We start from the raw sequence: 23,252 nt of genomic DNA, 5'->3' as shown, positions 1-23,252 counted from the left end.
GCCTACTCGAATACTACATAAAGGAATTAATAAATAGCCTAATATAGACAACTTCACATAGGGTAAAACTGAAGAGCTGATAAGCATTTTTTGTTTCAGAGACTCGAAAAAAAATCAGTTCTATCAAGAATAATGGAAATGATGGGGTAGATTGACAATGTTGAACTTATTATTTTGAGAGAAAAGGCCAAAAAATAATGTTTTTCTCATCAAACTTGTAATTTAGATTTTTTTTAAAGAAGAAAGTAAGGATGAAAAGAAAAAATAAGTAGGCTTTTGTTACTCTGAGAAGCCACGGAGAGCGTCTGACGTCCACTTCCTGTGACGCAGAGAAACGCGGTAAAACGATATTCCGGTTTGTAGAAGGAGGACACACACACACACAGCAGCATGGAATCCGACGGCACCATGGCGAACGTTAACGGCCAAGAGACCGTCAGCCAGAACGGGGAGCCGGTCGTTAAGCGGCCGCGGGAGAGCGTCCAGCAGGACTCGGCGCTCCGTGTCCCGAAGGAGCCCCAGAACAAAGTCACCGTTGTGCTCGGAGCGCAGTGGGGCGACGAGGGCAAAGGAAAAGTTGTGGACTTGCTCGCAATGGATGCGGATATTGTTTGCAGGTGTCAGGTACGTGTCCACATACGGACGAGTTAACGTCTCATTGTACACGCTCCATAGCAACAACACACAACGTTCTTTCCCCTCGTTCCCTTTGCCGTTATTTTTAAAATGTCCGACCGTTCTAAGTGTAGTGCGGTGGTGAAAGTCGTTGCCGTTTAGCTGCCGTTAAATATTCATGACCTGCTCTGACGTCAACAACCTTGCCTGACCTCCCGGATGTGGAAGTTGCTAAGTTGATGCTAACTGAAGCACTGCTAACCTGCTGATCTCTGCTTCCTGCTAGCAAAAATGTGTATTAATATTAATAATAATCATCGAATAACTTCTATACGTGCTGTTATTTAATTTTAGTATGACGTTGTTGAAATTAAAATGCCCCCGCGTTGTTAGCAGCCGTTTGTTTCTCTCTTTCTTCCAGTTTATCCAGAGCCACCTGGAAACACTTTGTCCATATGTTCAGCAGCACAGACTGAGCTGTTACATAACACTGTGACTTTGTAGCTCTGTTTTGTCTTCTGTGTTGACTTTCATGCTCAGTGTCTCATCATCATCAGTAAACCTATAGTAAACCTGCTCTGGCTGCTCTGCTGTAGCATTGCTGAATGTTTTTTTATTTTTTTTTATTTTTTTTTACACTGTGTTGTTCTTGCAGGGAGGAAACAATGCAGGTCACACCGTGGTCGTGGACAAGGTGGAGTACGACTTCCACCTGCTGCCCAGTGGCGTGCTGAACAAGAAGGCGCTCTCCTTCATTGGTATGATGAGATGAGACCATCCCCATCTCTCTCAGTTTCTTTTTTCTCTAACTCACATTTGGCGGGAAGATAAAGATGATACTAATAATAAAACAATAACACGGTAGTATATGACCATTATCAGCACACATGAAAAGAGCAGATGGCCTTATCAGTCGGTATGTGTCATGCTGTTGCACAAGTGACCCTGTTCTATCTGTTAGATATGACATGATCAATAAATAGAAAGAATAGAATAGAAAAATACTTTATTCATCCCCTCTGGCGGGAAATTCAATTCCGCCCAGCAGCAACAAAAACATGTGCCAAAATAGATAAGACTTTTTCCACACACAGAGAGCAATAACAAACCTAAAATGATAGAAGTGCATGGCCTAACAATATGCTGTGCATCCTGATGGCAGCAGGAATTAAAGATTTCCTTTATCTTTCCGTTCTGCAGGTCAGGGAGATGAGCCTGTTACTGTGGCTGCTCCTCTGACCTGTGTGTTCATCTGGTTTACCTCGGGGAAAACAAAAAACTGTAAACTAAATGCTACCTCTCTGAAGCTTGTAGTTGTATTTATTTGTTCTGAAGCCGGTGTGTCATCATTTTATTTCTAATATCTTGTCCACGCTTTCATTATCAGAGGCTAGACCTGGGATAACAGCAAAACACCTCCTCCACAATACCATTAAAACTGAATTTGGCATGTTTCTTAATCAATTTCAACATCTCAACCTCCGTCGCCCTCATGAAGGAGGGATTTTCTGCAGAGCTGGAGGTGTTATGTTTCATCAGCTAGGTGTGGCTGAGAAACTGACAATCAACACACAAGTGTGCATAGTTTCACAGAGATTAAACTAAACATGATGTTAACAACAGTAAACATACTCAGTGTTGGTACTTCTCTGTTATCATAATAACTATTTGAAACCCAAACATGTTACTAATTTAGCATTTCCTCTTTTTTTTTTTTTTTTTCCGCTGGCTGCATTCTTCCACTCTCATGAAAACAGGAAATGACAACATTAAAGGAACAATTGTTTAAGTGAGCGGTACCAAGCAAATGTTAAAATTAAAACCTCTGGAAAAACTTAACCAGTTCATTACTCATTAGAAAAATTATCTGTGATGATGCATGAAGCAATTGTCTTTTTAACATAAGTCTCAACTTGCATCGCAGGCAATGGAGTGGTGATACACCTACCTGGTCTGTTCGAGGAGGCTGAGAAGAACCTGCAGAAAGGCAAAGGTAAAGTTTTGGTAACAAATGTATTACTTAATATGTGAGGCAAGGGAAAACATTGAGTATTATGGGTAGTAATACCGCCCAGATGGCAGAAAAATGTTTGTTGTGGTGTGAACATGTGATGATGAGGGATCGTTGTATCTTTTCCAGGATTACAAGGATGGGAGGACAGATTGAAGATCTCTGATCGTGCCCACATTGGTGAGTAAACAACGTTTTCTTCTTGTTTATATTTTGGAGTAAACAAATGCCACTTTAAACTGACCTTCGTCTCTATATCTGCATCTAGTGTTCAACTTCCATCAAGCTGTGGATGGGATCCAGGAGCAGCAGCGGCAGCAACAAGAAGGGAAAAAGTAAATCTACTCTTATTAGTTTTTAATAGTGCTGCATACATCTTTATGTGGGTGAAATGGATATTATAATGTGCATGTAACACTATGCCCAAGTGGGAGTGAGTCATCCTCTGTCAGATTCAATTCATGAACATTTATGTGCCTTCAGGGAGCAACTTGAATAAACTGTTACTTCTTGTTTTTGTTTTGTTCACCAGCTTGGGAACAACTAAAAAGGGTATCGGTCCTGCCTACTCCTCCAAAGCTGCTCGGAACGGGCTGCGTGTCTGCGACCTTGTCTCAGATTTCAAGGTTTTTGAGGACAAGTGAGTGCTTTTATTTTTCACATCTTCTTTATCTTTTTTTTTTTTACGCTGCATCAGCCGTGATGTAAGATGTGAAACCCTCTCATCAGCACTTAGTCATGAAGTTTGATATTTCAGTTTTATTTATAAGAGACTTTGACTGTACAGCTGGAAGAACAAGGCAAGGCAGTTTTATTTGTATAGCCTATTTTTACAAACAGTTTGTCTCAAAGGGCTTTACACAGCATCATGACAACATCCTCTGCCCTTAGACCCTCACATCGACCGGGGAAAAACTCCCCAAAAAACACGTTTAACAGGGAAGGATGGGCAGACGTGCAATAGATTTTGTATACAGACAAGAAAACAGTTTACAACATGGAATATGGAAGAACAGTGAAACTCTTTTCAGTGTGCAGGGCATTTAATTGGTCTGTTCATTTTGGAGCAACTTTTTATAAATGCTGTTGAGTTTCCATCCCTGAATGTGATTATACCCTTTTAAAAAATTAGCTTAGAAGCCAATTAAAAAGCATATAGATTACATAGTGAGAATCTCCACAGTGCGTCACAGCAGGTAGATTTTATCGTCTTGACTTTACCCACTGTAGATTCTGTATCTTCTTCCTCCAGCAGGTGGCAGCACGTGGCTGCGGTACACGTGCCGACCACTGCCACCCTGCTCTCACAGAAGCTTCATTGTAGCCTCTCTGCCTTGTGGATCCTGATCTGAAACTGATCATGTGTGAACCTACATTTGCATACAAAGGGGGCTGCTGCACATGGACTTGAATGAGCCTGTGTAAACCGACTGTCGAACCGTGTCCTTGCAGGTTTCGTATGTTGGCGGACCACTTCCTGACCATGTATCCAAACCTGAACGTTAACGTTGACAGTGAGCTGGAGCAGCTGAAGGTGAGGCATTCTGTGCCACTCGGCCAGTTTCACACAAGACATTATGTCATGTCGCTGCATGAAGCTTGTTGTGCCGGCACACCTCATTTACTGAGAAATTTGAACTGAATGCAGCCTCCGTTGATGTTGTTATTTCCGTCTGTGCTTCTCCTGCCATGACAAGTGAAAACATGCAGATATCCTGCTGTTCCTTTGAGACATTGTGTCACTGTCATTTCTCATCATCTAGAGATTGTTCATGTGTAGCCTTCCCTCTGAGTTGTGTCTGCTGTGAATGTTTCCTCAGGTCTACGCTGAGAGGCTGCGTCCTCTGGTGACCGACGGTGTGTACTTCATGCACAAAGCGCTCACTGGACCCAGTAAGAAGATCCTGGTGGAGGGAGCCAACGCCGCTCTGCTGGATATTGACTTTGGTGAGCAACACGGGGGTTTGTGGGACTGATTAAGAGGGATGGATTGATGTTTTTCGCCTCCTCGGGTTTAACAGATGTTTCTTTGTTCAGGGACGTACCCCTTCGTGACGTCTTCTAACTGCACCGTGGGGGGAGTGTGCACCGGCCTTGGCGTGCCCCCATCACACGTTGGCCGCGTATACGGCGTCGTCAAAGCCTACACCACCCGCGTGGGCGTCGGCGCTTTCCCAACAGAGCAGGATAATGTGAGTAGGAAGCCAGGTTTTTAAATGTGGTACCAAGACTAAGTAGAGAGAAATGTCAACAAGCTTAATGTTGTGGTTAAAGCATCATCATCAAATCCATCATACTGGCTCAGCAGCGGCATTTTGTAAAATAAATGTGTGTTGTGTGATCATAACGGCCAAGTATGTCTTTGAACTGAAGGAAAGAGAAAACTACATTTATGTGTGACATTATATTATTATATTATTATAGGTCTTACACGGATGGAGATGTTGGATGAATGTATGGATGAATGAATTGAATTGTATTATTGTGTCATGCATACTTCTGTATATCCAGCCCACATGGGCTTATAAGACACCAAGAAAACAAACCAGAGCACATCATCAAAACATCAAAGAAATAAGAAAACAAACAGGGGTTCAAAACCATTATCCAAAAAAAAGGAAAGGAAAACAATACCAAGGTTAAAAGGAAATTATCAGAAATGAATTAAACAAATTTTCCTGTCTTTTTTTCCCAGGCTTTTGAAATGAAACTAAATTAGATATTTCTGAAGAAAAACTAGGAAAGAGTTGATATGTAAAACATCCTCTCAGTCATTTGCATCAAAGGTGGATGTAAAATGTGTGTTAGTATGGCAAATACAAAAACAGTTGTACCATGAAACTCCATCATGGGAGTGTGTGAAACTGTAAAAGAGCACATACGCTCTGTTGACACTCCCACTAAAGATTGGATACATAACAGCAGAATCAACACGTTAACCTGTAAAACTGCAGATTTATCTGTGTGAATTTTTAATTATATCTTTCAAACCAGTTGTTTTGCTTTTCCTCCATTTGCGCTGACCTCAGCCTGACCGTGTGTGTTTGTCCTCTGGTGCTTTAGGAGGTCGGAGAGCTGTTACAGTCCAGAGGGAGAGAGGTCGGTGTGACGACGGGCCGGAGGAGACGCTGTGGTTGGCTGGATCTGATTCTGGTCAGATACGCCCACATGGTCAACGGCTTCTCCGCGTAAGGAACCGTCACAGCATTTCACATTAGTGTCACCTGCTGACGTAACGCTGCACATGCACCGACTGACCAGTGCTCACCAGAACTAAACAGTGTGACGTCTTTTCTTTTGTAGAATTGCCCTGACGAAGTTGGACATTTTGGACACGCTATCTGAGATTAAAGTGGGCGTGGCCTATAAAGTCGATGGACAACCTCTGCCTAGTTTCCCTGGTAGGTTACTCCCACTTCAATATTTCATAGATCCGCTCTACAGAAATATATTCACTCTAACTAATAGTCCATCATCCACACTTAAGTAAATCATAAATATAACAACACTAATTTAAATAGGGTTGCAATTATTGATTGTTATTAATTATTTTGTGTAAAGCTCCTGGAGCCGAGTGTAACATGTTTCAAACTGTCTTTTCTGATTGACCATCATCCATGAGCTGAGGACACACAGTGATTTACAGTGATTTATGTACCTCAAACATTATTAAAGAAGCAAATCCTCACATGCTGAAGAAGCTGGAACCAGTGAATGTTATTTTCACTCATTTTTGCCTTGACATTTTCACAACTTTGTGAAAGGAAATGAAACAAATGTAATTAAGATGATCTATCTACAGACATTTGAACGCCAGAAACATTATAATCTTTAAACACAGGTTCAACATCTGTGCACAGGTTGTTTATGACTTAGGCCTTGGTTCCACGTGATGAGCAGAGCTTTAATGGTCCCTAATGACTTATCATACACGGGTCAGCCTTTTACTGGTGGGAAATGCAACATCTTGGGTTTTTGAAAAATCTATTGTACAATCGTTAAGCTAATGATCCGGGAGATGATAAAACAGCTTTTCTCTCCCTGCTTCATACGACACTGCAGCTGCATCAAGGCAGCATGTCGACACCGATTTCCTCTACACATTTGTTTCATCTTTGTGGTCAGTGCACTTGGACGTTTGATGAAGTGGCTCTCGTCCTGGTCCAGAGTTAATGTTCAAACAGCAGCACCACAGGGGAATCAGATTTGATGAATCAGTAATGGGGAACCAAAACAAAAACATTTCATTTTTCATTCAGTCTCATTGATCTGCTTCTCTCCTGTAGCAAACATGGATGTTTTGACGCGGGTGTCGGTGGAGTACGAGACGCTGCCCGGCTGGTGCTGCAGCACTGAGGCGGCTCGGAGCTTCGAGGATCTGCCGGTCCAGGCACAGAAATACATTCGGTTCATTGAGGACTTCCTGCAAGTGCCAGGTTTGCGAACAGACACTTTATATCAGAGGAGAAACTCCAGCCAAACACTTGTCCGCTTTGCCAAATCTGTCAGTCACGTTTTTTTCTTTTTTTTTCTTTCTGTCTCATTTCAGTGAAGTGGGTTGGAGTCGGCAAGTCCAGAGAGAGCATGATCAAACTGTTCTGATCCCTCTGCAGTCGACTTCTCTAGTCCTCCTCCTCCTCCTCCTCCTCCTCCTCCTCCTCCACAACAGCTCAGATGATAACTTCAGGTTTGGATTGAATTACCAGAGGAGTTTAAAATGCAGACTTTACCCCTAAAGGAAATACTTCACCAGCAAGGCTATTTGTGAAACATTTAGTTGCTGCTTCTGCATCGCATTTACGATAATTCCTCATAGGTATAATTTATGCATTCCACAGTGTTTTCTATATTTATTAGGATGTTAAATTTTAAAACCTGGTGTAAATGGATCAACATCAACCTTTATCCCATTCCACACTGAAGCACATGGTTTATTTTTTTAGCATTTGAAGCTAATTAATCATAATTGACATGTTTACCATAGTAGGGTTTTTTTTTTTTTTTTTTTTTTTACAAGCATTTGAAAAACCATTGACCAACACAAGTAGAAGCCTTCATGTTAAAGCAAGAGATTATTTTTAGATTTTGTAAAGAGGTGGCAAAGAGAACGAAAGCCATCGTGCGATCAGTCCGACTGTGAACTTTTCTATTGAACAATTTTAAACCACAAAAAATTACATGAACGCATTTCAGTTGTTTTGTTTGTTACAGTATTTTCATAATGATTGTGGCAGCGAACATTGTGCTTTTTAAATCATCCTCTGCGATTAAATCAACAACACTAAGGAAAAACTGAATTTACATAGGTCAATTCCTCATGATGATGTTAAAGTAGAAATCGAACATCCACACAGAGACACTGGTGTTTGTGTAGATGGAAAAAAAAAAAGAAGAAAGAAAACGACGCTCACACGACCACATTTCGATATGTTTTCTATGACATTTCATTTTGTCAATAATGTACAAGACTCTTATTCATCTCGCTGTAATCAATAATAAAACAATTGTAACATTTCATCTTCTAGTGGGTTAAGTCATTTTTTATCCATTTAATTATTCTCAGGTTGTAGGAAAATAGCACAGAATAAACACGGTTTGTTTGAGAAAAATACCCTCATGAGGCACCGCTGCAGTTACTTTCTTCATTACAACTCTACTTTACTTATTAGGGCACATAAATAGAATAAGTTCACTAATGAGAAAAATAAGGTGGTTATACGACCTACAACTTTACTTTTCTTCAGCAAGTTCAGCAAGTTCACTTAAAGTTTCACACCAAAAAGTGAATATTGGACTCGGGTACGATTCTAAACGTTGCTAATGTTTCTTACTGTTTGTTGGAGGTGTAAATGTGTAACAGTTTGCTAACACATTCACCACGTCAACTTTATAAGGTGCTAATAGGTCGATGTTGTTCTGTTCAGAGCCAAGGCAGGTTCAAAGTAATAAATAAATTACGTAAATACTTATTGACATTGCTAAAAAGGTATGCAGCAGTTACACCTCAGTCAGTTCTGTAAAAAATGTTTCACTCTTGCTCTCTCTCTCTCTCTCTCTCGCTTCACATCCTCCTTAGTTATGTTAACTTCCTCTCATGGTTTAAAAGCTTTCCAGGACCTGGGTGGATCAGATTAGAGTGTTAAATTAAAGCGTAATAAATGGATTCCTTGGCACATCGATTGGAGGTGTAACTGTACTGGAGCTTCTCAGATATTCCACCACTGTCTTTCTAAAGCTGATGAGGCCTGCGCTCAGGTTGATGATGGGTCCAGCCGTGCCGGGAAATTACGTGTGGTCGTAAAATGTTTTTTTTTAGGCATTGGTAATAAAAATGATACATGTTGTTGAATGCATTGGTTAGGTTTTGGGGGTGTGAACCAGTGGTAAAAGGACTGTTGGGAAGATGCCAGTGATGCACAGTCTAATGAGGCTGTGGACGCTGTACATTTCAATACATTCATGATCCTTTAGAGGGATGTAGCATGACTTGTCAGAGCTTTAAATAGACTTAAAGGTATAATATACAGTATATAGGAATTACCCTACTACCCTACCCACTTATGTATTTCTAACGACTTGCAACAACTCATTCTAAAGGTACGAGAAAGCTTTCATTTGTATGCGGGTGTGATTCGACCTCAGTGAAATACGTATTTATGAAAGCAATATTTGATTTTTGCTAATAAAAAGCCAAATAAGTTACATACTGGGGCTTTAAAGCAGAAGTAAGCGGGATGTTTGTGTTAATATAAGTCTTAAATAGTTATATCTTCCGACAGCAATCACTTATATAGAGTGTTTGGTCTGAAACAGGGGTCTCTCAGTCACTCTGCTCTTCTGCTGTAAGCCGAGGAGAAAACTTTCCTTGTATCCTACAACCTTTATCCAATGAGGAGAGAGAACGGCATAAAGGGGCAGTCCTCTCTGTGTGTGCAGCCAAGGGATGTGCGTGAATGTGGTGACGTAGGGACGAAGGCGAGGACTGCTAACTCCATCTGCTGACGGGAATTTAGCCAAAACGACCGGATTGCTTACTTCTGCTTTAATGACTGACTGAATTAAAGCATTTAATAAATCTTGTCTCAAATTGTACCCCGTCCCCATCCGTGCTTTACTTCAAATAGGAGCCTACAGCTGATTCATCCTCATCTCATTTTAATCATAACAAGGCCTGATGTCTTTGTGCTTCTGTAAAAAAAACAAAAAACAGATGGTTTTCTTTGGCTCCCCTTTTCTGGTGTTTTCCAACACTGTTCGTCGAAAGTGCATCTTCCCTTAATTCAGCAAAAGTTGCAGACGTTTGCTAACCAGTCAATTTCCACTCCCACAAATCCCTGCATCATCAAAAATGGCAGAAAGAAAGTGAACTTAACAGCAGATGTAAGACGCCTTAATTGAAAATAAAGTGCTCATAATAGCAGCTCAGACCCCCCACCACCACCACCTCCTCCTCCTCCTCCTTACGTTTCTGCCTGTCCCCTCCCTCCCTTTCTCTCTTTTATTTAGTACCACCTTAGCTTTAGCTGTAATTGTGAGCACATTTATTACCAGGTTAGTCAATATGAGTGTTTTTATTTCAGTTCAGTTTGTTCCAAGATTCCCTGAACAGATCTTCCTCCAACATCTGACTCTACTCCATTGGTTGGACCTCCATTGATCCCTCTTCATTTTGACGACGAGACCACTCGTAAAAATTAAAAGGAACGAGAAGTTACAACCTTTGATCCACAAGAAGTAAGGATTTCTAACTTCTTTGCATGAGTGACTGTTAATCTGAACAGATGGATACCGGCCTGTTGTCCGTAGAGGTTGCTTCTATCATCTTTTGATATCATTATTTGATTTTTCATGAAGCTAATACAATAACAGTTGTGTTTTTTTTAGATATATTTTCCATTAAAATATTTATGAGGTTAAGAAAAAGAGATGAGAATAAAAGTTTTCCGATCATCATTTATGCAGGAGGAGGGAAAGGTTTTGTGTAGGCAGTGCAAAAGTTGCCTGAAGTTTTGCTTTTGCTGCAGTATTTCCTTCATCTATATTCCACAGAGTTTTATGTTTCACATCGAGCTCTGCATTCATTTCTCCTCCTGATCCTGATAAATAATAATTTCTTAGTCATTTCCGTGAGCCTTCATCCACGCTGCACCGTGTCATGATTCATGTAGCCGGGGGGGGGTAATAAGACACCTGTTTCGCTGCAGCTGGACCGTGTTCAGCTTCTGTAAAGAACGGAGAGTGAAGCTCTCACATAGATTAAATTGAAGGAGCTAAATGTATTTAACAGTTTATGGTTTGGTGAGTGCATATGGATCAAGTGTTTGCAGGAAAGACGGAGAAAGATGTGTCGAGCACAATCTCATTACCAGTGCAACTAAATGCATTATGACACAATGAACAGTCTCTTTCTTTGCTATAATACTCGGACATGTCTGTGTCAGTCTGTCATTTGTTATTTAAACTCATTACCCAGCTACAGTAACATAATACACTCAATCAGTGAGAACAGTAGGAAATCATTTGTTCATTACACTTAATGTTGTTAGCTGGCAACAAGTGCACAAAAATGTATCTCATACATCACAGAGCAAAACTGTTTAAAGGTCAGTCACATGAAAAATGTCCTTTTCTCAGATTTGCCATAGCCTACATATCGCATGCATGTAAACAAATGCACTGCTTCATTTCCTCAAGGATGAAACATCACAAACCTGATCATGTACTTCAGGTTGTGTAAAAAGTTTCACCAATCAAATGTGATGCTCTGGTCAAAGATGTAAATTTGTGCATTTTATTGTATAACATAATGTATGTAAATCATCACAGGTAATTTTTCACAATTATGTAACTGTGATTTTGGTTCATGGGGAAAAAAAGGAATACATCTGTACCATGCAGTCCTTGAATCATTCTTGAGGTGGCCACCTATGTACTAAATACAAAGATAAGTCGATTGAATGGTCTTCAGTGTTTTCATCATACAGTTGATCTGTCACAGGGTATAAAGTGTATATAGTTGAAGTTCACAGCAAACTTGCACACCTCCAAAACAAAAGAAGATTTCATATATTTCTTTAGTTAGGATGGTGTGGTGGTGCAGTGGTTAGTAGTGTCAAAATCAGAGATCTTCATTAGGGATGGACGATCCCTACTGTCCTAATGGACTGTCTTTTCGACCGATAGTTATCATGCATCCCTAATATATTTTCAAATAACCATCAGCATGATTAATATTTAACCATATTTTAATTAAGTTAAATTAGGCCTACTTAGAATTTTTAAACGACAGGGACTCATTTTACGTATCCAGTGACATCCCTTTTGGCACAGATAATGTATGTAATCTCAGTGAATAATGTTCCAGTGGGAATCATGCTGCTATCCTTATTTAGAGAAGAGTTTACACAACACAGATCCGTCACCACAGCTTCAAGCTCAACACCCAAAAATCAGTGTCACCAGTTCAATACCTCAACAAATGTGAAATACACAGTTATACTGTTTTTTGGAGTTGACCATTTGACCTTTACGATATAAAATGTCATTACTTAATCAGTTTTACCAGTTAAGACAGGCTGTGCTAAATTGAGTTATTGTTAGTGTTTGAAATCCTGAGTTATGGGCAGCAATAATATTTTGTGAGGTCACAGTCACCTTGACTCTTTACCTTTGACTACGAAACAGTTCATCCTTGAGTCTAGGCGGACGTTCACGCCGGATGTAATGAAATTCGCTCCAGGCGTTCCTGATATATATATCACGCTCACAAGAATGGGATGAGGTCAGGGGGCCAAAGTTAAAGGTCACCGCAACCTCCACCAAAATCCAATCAGTTCGTCTCAGAGATGTGAATGAAGCTCTCTGAGATGGACAGACGGTTCAAAACCAAAAGCCTCTATCCACAACTGTGGCATAAAAATAGATTTAAAAATAAAAGCTAATAGATGAAATAACATAAATAACTTAATTTTTTTATATGTGAATTCAGCTTTACTTCCGCCGTTACATACTCGACTCATGGACTCATAACTCAGTCTGACCTAGTGTTTCCATAAATCCAAGAGACCACCTGCCACCACATGTTCAGTCGACAGCTTCAAAAGACTCAATGTAGAGTCACGGTGACACAGTGGAGCAGCTGCGCCCCCACTCCCCCCAGTCATCACTCAGTAACGTCCAGCCTCACCGTCCACCACCGCCGCCACCACCACCACAGCTCTGAGCTAATGGAGCTCACTGAGTCTGCTCTGTCCCAAAGACCACCTCCTCTTCCTCCTTCAGTCTCCCAGTTGGGTTGGGATGCGGAGGCTGTTGGGGCCATTAGCCTTGAGTAGATGAAGCCTTGTTGAAACACCGAGGCTTTCAAACCCACTGTGTTGACAGAGTTCACTTAGGACACTTAGATGTACCGCTACACTCCCTGTCTTCACCTGCTCCATCACGACCCAGCGTTGTTGTGATGTGAACACTTGAAATTAAAATATTTTCATGTCCCAACTCAACACAAAGCTATTCCTACTCTTTAGACCGCTCAATGAGTCATTGTTCTATCTATGGAGGTGTCTACAGTGAGTCTGATTCATACTTTCTGGTTAATTGGTCACACAATATTGAGAAGGAAGTGGCGGAGTGGAGTAATCGTGTCACTGATGTGGAGTAATGTCGTCTATCTGAAGTGCACAGCTAAACTTCGAAGGCAGGACTATGAAATGTGAAGCAGAAATGTGGCGACATAGCTGGAAGTGATGATGTGTGAGAGGAACAACTGGGAGTTCACCTCACTCTCCCCACCCCTGTGAGGAGAAAAGAGAGGGAGCAAGAGGGAGAGAGAGAGAGCAGCAGTCCTGTCAGGCAGCTTGTGAACAAGATGGGATGTCGAGAGTAGGGGTGGCTGAGCTGGCACCAGTCAGACCGCTGTGAATCTTAAAACTGGATCCCGTAGTGATATCGATAGAAGATCCGAGTCCTATCACCAGTCCTGTGTGATGTATAGGATGTACCTCAACTTAACAGGAAAGAATGACAGGATATGAAATATTATAATTATAGACTTACGCCAATAATAGTTGCATTATGTCCAAAAAAAAAGCATTGCAGGTCTTCAGAGTATTTCTGTAAAAAGATTAAAATATATGTTTTTTTAAATCTTTACCTCTTGGTCAAACAAACTCTCACAGGAGTCCACCTTTCATCATCACCTCCCTCCCTCTATCTCTCTGTCGCGCGCTTTAATTCACTCTCCCACTCTCTATATAAAGTCAGTTTGAGTGAGTATCTTTTCCTCTCTTGTGTGCTCAGCAACAGCCGCACTCACTCACACACATACACACACACTCCTTCTGTATACGGCAGCCTGTACTCATGGAAGATTCAGCACGAGGCGACTGGTTTTCTGGGTTCTTATGATCCGTCACTCTGAGGTAAGTGCACACACACACACACACACACCCAGACAACAGGACGATCAGATGCTTCAGTATCATACATCTCATAGATCCTGAGGGACTATAAATGGTAATAAAGAAGAGGGATCACAATGGGCATGGCCCAGCAGCAGCAGCAGCAGCTCTGTTGTCGAGCCATATTATAATTTCCTTTTGTGTAGTGGTGCATAATCTGTCTGCCATTCTGTGTTGTGGTGTACAGTAATTACACTGTATATCAGCTGCTTTATTGTATTGCATCTTGTTTGAGATGTTGATAAATATTGGATGTGCACATTGGAGTTTGGATAAATGTACTAGAATAATATATTTGTTTAAAAAGAAAAGGCTGTTTCATAAAATATACTGCACCAAAATATGTTAAGCCACTGATACTACTATATTGTATTGTATGAATGCACATACTATGAACTTGTGTGTGTGTGTTCATTTTAACAAGTGGACAATCCCTTTGTTTCTTCCTAGCATCCACAAAAACACTAGCCAGTGTATATTTTTTCTGTCACTGTTTTCAGAGTTTATGGCTTTAATTTTGGATCAAGACCAGCAAATCTGCTGACTAAAGAACTGCAGTCACCGAACTTTACAAGATGGACGCTTGTTTTTTTGCTGCCCAGTGATGCAGAATGAATCGTAAGAGGCAGGCCTCCTGGTCCAAATGATAAAAAAAGAAAGAAAAACCTCATCTCTTTAAATAATTTCTGATATTTCCGGGACAAAGGGAGAGTCAGACACGTCTATCAGTCTCTCAGCTCCATTGCTTTAACAAGGTAAGGATGCATCAGAGTGCAGAGCCTTGGCTCCAGTTTCACTTTTAAATGAGAATACCTTCTTGGTTGGAGCTGACGATCACACCCAGCCAAGTTTTCACAGCTTGACAACACTCATCACTCATCTGCCTCAAGAGATCCCTGTTGCTCCCGTCAACTGGAGGTAACTTCACTTCTTCTCCTTCTTCTTCCAGTCAGCTTAACCAACAGTAAATGAAAGCTTCACCTGGAATTGGAAACCCTCTTTTCCTTTTCTTCATCCATCTTTTACCCATGTGTGGGTGGAACAACAAACCTGAGCTGCTCCACCTCACAAACACAAGTGGCTTTCGTTGTTGCCGACAAGTCACCCGCCATCACTGAGGATTATTCTCACCACTGACGAGTTTTCCTATTCATGAGAAAGTCAACGATGTTCTGCTGAATCGTGAATGTGAATATATCTGTCTGTCATCCTTCCTACCAGTGTCGCCTCCTTCAGAGTTTGAGGGGGACGGACTCCCCAGTGGTTACGGCTCCAGGGAGTCCATCCTCAGGCGTGGCTCTCAGAGGGGCTGGAAGAGACGAAGCCGTGGGCCTCTAAAGCGCAGTGACAGGTGGGCTCTGTTGTTATATTATGCATCTCATGACGTTATTGCCCTTCATTCTACCACATTAGTGTAAAGTGTTAGGTACATCAGATGAACAGGTTTTTCTTTTTGTTATCAGGGATGTTGCATTTACTGTGTGTCAGCAGTGTGGTGAAGCTTGAGTCCATTTAATGCCTTGTGTGCAGCTAATAGACTGGCTGCTGCAGACACTGTGGTCAGTATAAAACCCTTGTGTTTGTGTGGTTTGCTGATGTTTCAGCTGCAGCAGCTGGGATCCAGGCCACACCGACGTCGAGGCTGCTGCCAGAGAGAAACAACAGCCTGAGTTTGAGCTTGAGCTGGGCGGACGTTCAGCCATGCGCTGCTCCACCGTACTCGGCATCCTGACAGGGGTGCTCCTCTACTTGGTGCTGGGTGCCGTGGTGTTTCGCGCCCTCGAGGCTCCACGAGAGGAGGGGAAGCACATGCAGCTGGTGGGCACGCGCCGAGCCTTCCTGGAAAACTTCACCTGTGTGGACTCAGAGAACCTACAGACCCTGATAGAGGTACAGCAGACGATTGTTTCTATCAAGAAGAGGTAAACTCCTCCTCAGAGGTCTTACAATATCAGGTGGGGGTTGTGGTGTGTTGTCTATCAATGTGCACAGATGTATCACTGACACCATCTGTGTCATATCTGAGCTGCCTGAATCAGTGGTACCAACCAAAAATGAAGTAATATCTATCTATATTTCTTTTAATGACAAGAGCAGTAACAGACCTAACTACAAAGTCCTTTTTAGGTACTTATTACGACCCCTCTGGTACCTGAAAAGTCGTCTAAATACAACTTGTGGCCCTTTTTCCCTTCCCTTTTCTGGGTCAAAATAGTAACTTTTTGCTAAAACCCCTTGATTTTAGTATTTGGCAATCAAACTGGTGCTGATAATATTAATGAACATTTAACCTTTTTTTAATCCTCTGTTTATTTCCTTTCTTCTGTCAAACACATAACAGGGAGGACGAGGTGAGTGAGGCTACAAACTGAGCGGACAAAGGTGATAGTCACAGAGCACAAAGTCAGAGCTTGTTGTTATTTACACATAAACAAACACCAAAGAGAATCTGAAGCTTAGAGCCTGGCCACCTCTTGTTGCTATAAATACATTTTGGCTCTGCGTGACAGATAACTCAGCTTCATATTCACTGGGTACCTGCCTGACTGTCCATACGTCGCACCATACTCCGACCACAGTGGGGCGAATAACAGGTGTGGTCAGGGCAGCTGCAGTCTTATGGATGGATGGGTCAGCTTTAGTGTGCAGGCTATACGCGTGGAAGCTGAGTCATGCATAGGTTGTTGTGCGTTACGAGCTGGCTCGGCAACTGTGCTGTGATCCAGAGATGTTTGTCCTCGCTCCAGAATGCACATTGTAAATTACTGTTTTACACTGCAAAGCGATCTATAGATGCAGCAGCAAAAAAAAAAAAAGTTTGAGGGAGTGAACGACATAAGAGCAGTAAACGTGTGGTCCTTTGGCAAAAGCTGCGTGCTTTTCCTGTAACACATCCTCTTTACTGGTTAAACAGAAGACAGACTGTACCTGTGGGTCATAATAATAAGCAGAACAAACAACGTTTTTAACGTGAGGAGCGTCTCAGTGTGCATAAATCAAGCAAATGTCTGCCATGTTTCTGTTTATATGATGTCAACAACTCATCAAATCTCTTCTGATTATTATTTCTGATTAAACACATAAATAGCATTTTGTAGAAATACATTTTGTTTTATTCCCGAAAAATATCTATATGACTATTCTATAAGGTATTTGATGTATTATTATGCACCACTTTGGGGCTCCAAAGCTAAAACAACAAGAACAATTGAGTAAGAAAGGCAGCTCTCCCAGTCTCATTCTTTAGATGTTGTTCTGTGCAACAAGCAGCATTGTGAGTCAGGTTTCACTGAACCTGTCAGCTGATGTTTCAACAGGTCTTTAATAGACTCAAAGTTCCCACCTGCTAAAATGTGCTCTCAACCTGAGTAATGTGAGACGTCATGTCACACACTATACGGGATGCCACCCTCGGACAGTTGCACATTAATACCACTGGCTATTAATGTGGTCGGTCATGTGCATGCTGCCGTGGCACAGCTGTTTTTGAGGCCTGCAGGTGTGACCCTGCAGTTTATCAGTGCCCCATCTTCCTGCTGACAGGAATGTATGGCGCAGGATTTTGTAACCTGAAAGTGTGTACATGATGAACTCATGAATTCTGTAATCAGGTAAAAACAGAGAAACACAAGTCATTAATGGGTAATTTTTGATTCACTATTTGAATGTGTTGTAATTTAAAGCTGCATGTTATGGCCATACAAAGCTTATGGTTCCCTCTAATCCCCTCTACAATATTAACTCATTTGATTTTGGTGAGGAAGTAGCTATGGTGAACTGACACAGGGACAGTCGCATAATTTTCCTTTTGACCACTGTGCAAAACCCAGGATAGCACTGCATCATTTTCCAAACCCATAAAGGCTGTTCAGCAATATTATAAGATACTATTAATCATCAGTCATAAGCTGATTAAAGTAGAGTATTTTACTACTTGAATAAGATCATGGATAAATTGACACTTGAATGACAATTTAATATTGCAGCTGGTTGATATGTGAGGCTTTAATTTAACTGCTTTATAAAGTGCTTTGTTATTTATTCTTTTGACTGTGAATTATTATTATTTTATTCCTATGTGTTACGGCCACAAAACTACACAACAGTGACATACTGTAGTTACTAACATGGAGATAACTCAAACCTAATGTGCTATTATGGCTGCTGAACACAGAAAGTTGATTTACACGAGGAGCATCTAATTAATGCACTAATACGGCTGGAAAACGAATAGATCTCATTAAATTGTCCCAAATCATCTGGGACAGACATCATATGTCTGCTGAGGCATCAAGCAGACGCAGCCCTATCTCTGTAATCACAGACTTCTAATTTATTAGCAATAATAATGTCTGCAGAGACCATGTTCCGTCACAGCTTCATCGTGTTCTGCTTCAGAATCAAAATAAACGAATGTCTTCAAGTCCCAATAGACACAAAAATAGATAATTAGATCAGGCAATTAGATTATCTGTCCTGGCAGTGGTATTGATATACTTGGGACCGAATGTAGACGTCGCAGTACATCATCAGTCAGCTCTTTGTCTGCTGGTGATCATGACCGTGCATTTCCTACAGTGTTTCCAGCTCCAGTGTGGAGGAGCTTATTCCCTGCAGCTGGTGGTTAAGTCATGAATTGATTGTTAAATTGATCATTAACTGAAAGATCAGCATGTCAGATATGAATTATGTATTTCCTCTTTTCTCCACTGTCCCTTCTCCAGGAGGTGGTGGATGCTGTCGGTGCAGGTGTGGATCCCAGCAGCAACGAAACCTTTGTCAGTCAATGGGATCTGGCCAGTGCGTTTTTTTTCTCAGGGACAATCATCACAACCATCGGTAGGCGTTCAGCAGCAGAACATTTACATCTTATTATTATGAGGACATGTCTATTTCAGATTTTCTTCAACTTTTGAAATTGCATGTCAGGTTTTGGGAACATCTCCCCCAAGACGGACGGAGGGCAGCTGTTCTGCATTTTCTACGCCCTTGTGGGAATCCCATTGTTTGGTATCCTCCTCGCTGGAGTTGGAGACCATCTGGGTACTTGGCTGAGGAAAGTTGTCGCCAAAATAGAACTTCTCTTCCTGGTGAGACCCCAGACAAGTGATAACATTATGTCTTGTACATGTACTTCCCTCTATTTTCCCATTTTCCCTAATCTCACTGTGTTGTTTCCCCCCGGCTGACAGAAATGGCGCGTTAGTCCCACTATTGTGCGAGTGATCTCAGCCGTCCTGTCCATCCTGCTGGGTTGCCTACTCTTCGTTGCAGTGCCTATCCTAATTTTCCAAGAAGTGGAGGGTTGGTCTCTTCTGGAGTCAGCCTACTTTGTAGTAATCACCCTGACAACAGTGGGCTTTGGAGACTATGTTGCAGGTACACAACCAATCGATCCACCGCATGTGTCTTACTAATGTAACCTCCAGTTGTGTGCACACTCTCTGACCACTGTGCAAAACACAGTATAGCGCTGCATCATTTTCCAAACACTTAATCCATAAAGGCTGTTCAGCAACATTACAAGATACTATTAATCATCAGTCATAAGCTGATTAAGGTAGAGTATTTTACTACTTGAATAAGATCATGGATAAATTGACACTTGAATGACAATTTAATATTGCAGCTGGTTGATATGTGAGGCTTATTTTAACTGCTTTATAAAGTGCTTTGTTATTTATTCATTTACATTGCATCATGTAAACTCGTTATATGTTTGGGAAGTGAAATCTAAAGCTGTCAATAAATAACTATGTAAGTTACTTTCAGTATCTTTGATTCAAATATGATACTTGAGTAAATTGTCGGCTTGAAAAACATTCCCAGTGAGAGGTTTACATCAGGAAAGCAGGGAAAAACAAAGGTTAATGATTTGATTCATAATCAGGACACGTAGACCTACCAGTACTGCTGTCACTTTGAGAAAAGCTGGAATTAGATTGAAAGCAGGGACGTCTCCAGTCTGGGTTTGCCTGGACTTTCCGCAGGTCACTGAATCCAACCCCGCTCGTCCTGCGTGTAGAGATGAGGGCAGGGTTATTTTTGCCCTGAGGTCACATCACAGCTGAACTTGATCTAACCAGAGGGCCACATCAGGGTGGAAATACCTCATCAGTGCACAGATACCTCCCTGTTTATTTGGCCAGGTTAATAACATTAACATAGTTTCCTGTGCACACCGCCATTTTTTTTTATTATGCTGCACCAGCTTTTACATATTTTTGCACATTTGTAAAATCTTTTTTCCTGAATGTATTGATCTGCAGATGAATTGCTGATATAACTTAATTAGTCTAAAAACCATATAGAGTATATGCCTGTCAGTCCTAATGCATTAAGTTCACTTAGCACAGACAATTTTCATTTACCTCATAAATGATTCAGGGTGATTTTCTTGTAAGAGATGAATTATTGAATATCTTATCCGCTGTCTAGTGTCTTCTCTCTTCAATGTTTATTTACTCCGCTGTAAAGGAGGATGGAGGATTGAATGTGTTGCTTTCACTGACTGCTAGTATGTCTTGGTGTCTTCTCAAAGGGGATTCTGGACATGCGGGCAGCGACCACTGGTACAAACCTTTGGTTTGGTTCTGGATCTTGCTGGGTCTCGCCTACTTTGCATCTATCTTGGCTATGATTGGAAACTGGCTCCGGGTTCTTTCAAAGAAGACCAGAGCGGAGGTAAAATTGGGGTCAACTGTCTGTTTCACCGTGTCTTGTCTTTTCCACTTCCTTTCCATCACGTCTGGTTTTATCCCTCTTGTCTTAGATGGAAGGATTGCGAGCCCACGCCACCGATTGGACCCAGAACATCCAGAACATGTCGGTGGATTTCCGCATCCCAGGAAAAATCGATGACCCCTTCAAACGTCGCAGGAGAAAGCGCCACCGCAGCCATGGTCACAGCGGATCAGCCTCAGGGCCTCACGAGGGAAAAGAAGATCAGAAAGAGAATCAAACAGATAGCGGATCTTACTCCTCTTCCTCCTCTTCAAACGAATCAGGGTCTGGATCAGAAACGGACTCTCAGGCCACTCAGACCGACCGAGTGCCTGAAGAAAAAGTGGCAGAGCCTGAAAAAGAGAAGACTCCTCCGGATCCCCACCTGTCTCAGCCTTTGGACTACTTTGGGGAGAACCTTGCGTTTATTGATGAGTCCTCGGATGCTCAGAGCGGTAAACTACATCTGGATCCTCTGCTGGATCCAACGCAACCCAACTCTGACAACTCCCGCTCTCGACATCCTAAGAGGAGACGCCACAGACGTCCCGTCCCTCAGAGGACCCCCAAAGTCAGAAACTCCAACTATGACAAGAACGAGCGCAATGGAAACCCCAAACCAGTTCCAGATCTACAGCTAAACCTGAAGATTTAAACTAGTTACAGAAGCTCTGCTGCTATAACACCAGTTGAGAGATATGACTTATTGAAGATGTGATAGAGGGGGTTTTCAATGTAGCAATTTATTTGTGTATATCTACTGCTTACTTACAGACACTTGAGATGAAGACATGTTTCAGAAGCCTTAGCCACTTGCGGTTTGCATTTAATGCCATTTGCATGTGAGTGTGTATGCCTCAAACAAAGATGATGATGTTCCAAGTGATTTTTATGCCAATGATCCCGTTAGTTTCTGGGGAACCACTGCTCTCTACTGGGCCAAGACAGAAAATGCACTATCACGCTCTCAACATGAGAGCTCCCTGCCTTTTACTAATCCAAATAATGCAAGAAACAAGAGAGCAACCAACGCCAAAAGGTGAGAAGAAAGCAAGAAGAGAGATTGTTTAAGTTCGAGACTGTTTCTCTTAAATCCTGCCAACAATTAAACGGGTACTAAACAGGCTATTGTACATTTTTTGGTATGTAACTTTTCTAATCATATTATATGAATAATATTTGCATTCTGATGGCCAAATGCTTCAGTCCTAATGTACTGCATATATATAATAAAGATTTTTTTTTAAACGAATGCAGGACTATCTTAGAAGTAGATGATTTCTAAAATGGTTGATTTAGGTTCAGGGGCAGGGCCACGCCTCAATCACACCTCCGATCGCCAGTCAAGCCTACATAGACCTGGTTAACCCTTTCTTCCTCCGTTTGCCTCAGATTTGTCGACCCACCCCCCACTTCTTCCCTTAATCCAGGCATCTTCTAACCACATCCCACTCTCTGATCATCCCTACTTTCATCCTTCCCTTCCCCCATCCCTCTCTATTCAACCAGTGCCTACTCTTCCATGTCTCATTTCAAGGTACTGTCTTGGAGGCATGTAACCAGCTCGGCTGAGACTGAACCTCCACTCTGAGTCACCCTCCGCCGGTCTTCATTACATCATTACACAAAACTTTCCTTCACCTTCACCTCTCTGTACAATATCCATTCACCCATCCTCAACACAACACTGCATCCATTAAAATGTTCAAATGGCACATTGTTGTGGCGTGGTCCTTGCGAGTGAAGAAGCTGTTCCAATCCGTATTATCAGAGAGATGTGATAATATTTGCGCAAAAGGCATGTTTTGCCATTACACGTTGGGTTAGTTTCCTGGTGCACCAGTGGGAATAGTTGCAGTCTCAACATGCGTATAGAAGAACCAGGTAAACACGTTTAACAAAGCTGCGGTCAAGCGCCGCGCCCTAACATGCATTTGATGTTTCTGCAAAGGGATCCCACTGAAAACTGATATCTGGCAATCAACGGTTTGTGATGGTAAGTAGAGCTCTCTGTCTTACAATGAATGCATGGTTCACATTAACAGATATGTTCTGTGAATGTCTGTAATTCTTCATTACCTCCAATCTTGTCTCATGAGTTTGAACTTTACTCAACTCCTGACTCTGATTAGATTTTGTTGATGCATTAGCTGAAGGGTTCAGACACTTTTTCCAGCCTACACTGTTTGAAACAATGCAATGATTACAAAAATACTTATTTGTTTAATTTTTCAAGCCAGGTGATAACACGAGTCAGTAGGATTAATCTTCTTGGCACCATGAAGTCTGTACAAAACACATGGCAATCAATAGAAGAGTTATTGATGATTCAGCCTGGCCAATGTCTTTGACCCACAAACCAACACTGACATCCATAGAGTCAAGTCAATTGCCAATAACTACTTCACTTTTTTAATGCAGTGTAGCATTTCCCAGATTTGGTC

General features: G+C 41.6%; 2 protein-coding genes across 2 annotated transcripts; both read left to right on the top strand.

Annotated features, from left to right (window-relative positions):
- The first annotated feature begins 358 nt into the window (after window positions 1–358).
- adssl (adenylosuccinate synthase, like) lies at window positions 359–8,141 on the top strand. Its single transcript, XM_083987396.1, has 13 exons — window positions 359–624; window positions 1,271–1,373; window positions 2,540–2,608; window positions 2,756–2,806; window positions 2,895–2,961; window positions 3,159–3,266; window positions 4,079–4,160; window positions 4,447–4,573; window positions 4,664–4,818; window positions 5,690–5,814; window positions 5,930–6,027; window positions 6,913–7,062; window positions 7,176–8,141. Exons 1-13 carry the CDS (start codon window positions 391–393, stop codon window positions 7,226–7,228), a joined length of 1,422 nt encoding a protein of 473 aa, XP_083843522.1. The 5' UTR covers window positions 359–390; the 3' UTR covers window positions 7,229–8,141.
- A 7,633-nt stretch (window positions 8,142–15,774) lies between these two features.
- On the top strand, window positions 15,775–21,463 carry kcnk4b (potassium channel, subfamily K, member 4b; the record flags this gene model as incomplete). Its single annotated transcript, XM_083986603.1, has 6 exons — window positions 15,775–15,975; window positions 18,810–18,924; window positions 19,015–19,175; window positions 19,278–19,464; window positions 20,627–20,769; window positions 20,858–21,463. The coding sequence occupies exons 1-6, from the start codon at window positions 15,787–15,789 to the stop codon at window positions 21,461–21,463; spliced, it is 1,401 nt and encodes a 466-aa protein (XP_083842729.1). The 5' UTR covers window positions 15,775–15,786.
- Between the last annotated feature and the right edge of the window lie 1,789 nt (window positions 21,464–23,252).

Source organism: Trachurus trachurus (genome assembly GCF_905171665.1).
Source record: "Trachurus trachurus genome assembly, chromosome: 14".
Classification (NCBI taxonomy): Eukaryota; Metazoa; Chordata; class Actinopteri; order Carangiformes; family Carangidae; genus Trachurus; species Trachurus trachurus.
The sequence above is the reverse complement of the archived record's forward strand: the minus strand, read 5'-3'. Positions and strand labels throughout refer to the sequence as shown.

Bases quoted from the DNA above. Each gene is read 5' to 3' on its own strand.
- adssl (XM_083987396.1), top strand. From the start codon at position 391: ATGGAATCCGACGGCACCATGGCGAACGTTAACGGCCAAGAGACCGTC. The intron at 625-1,270 runs GTACGTGTCCAC...TTGTTCTTGCAG, and splicing joins ATATTGTTTGCAGGTGTCAG to GGAGGAAACAATGCAGGTCA. The intron at 4,574-4,663 runs GTGAGCAACACG...TTCTTTGTTCAG, and splicing joins TCTGCTGGATATTGACTTTG to GGACGTACCCCTTCGTGACG.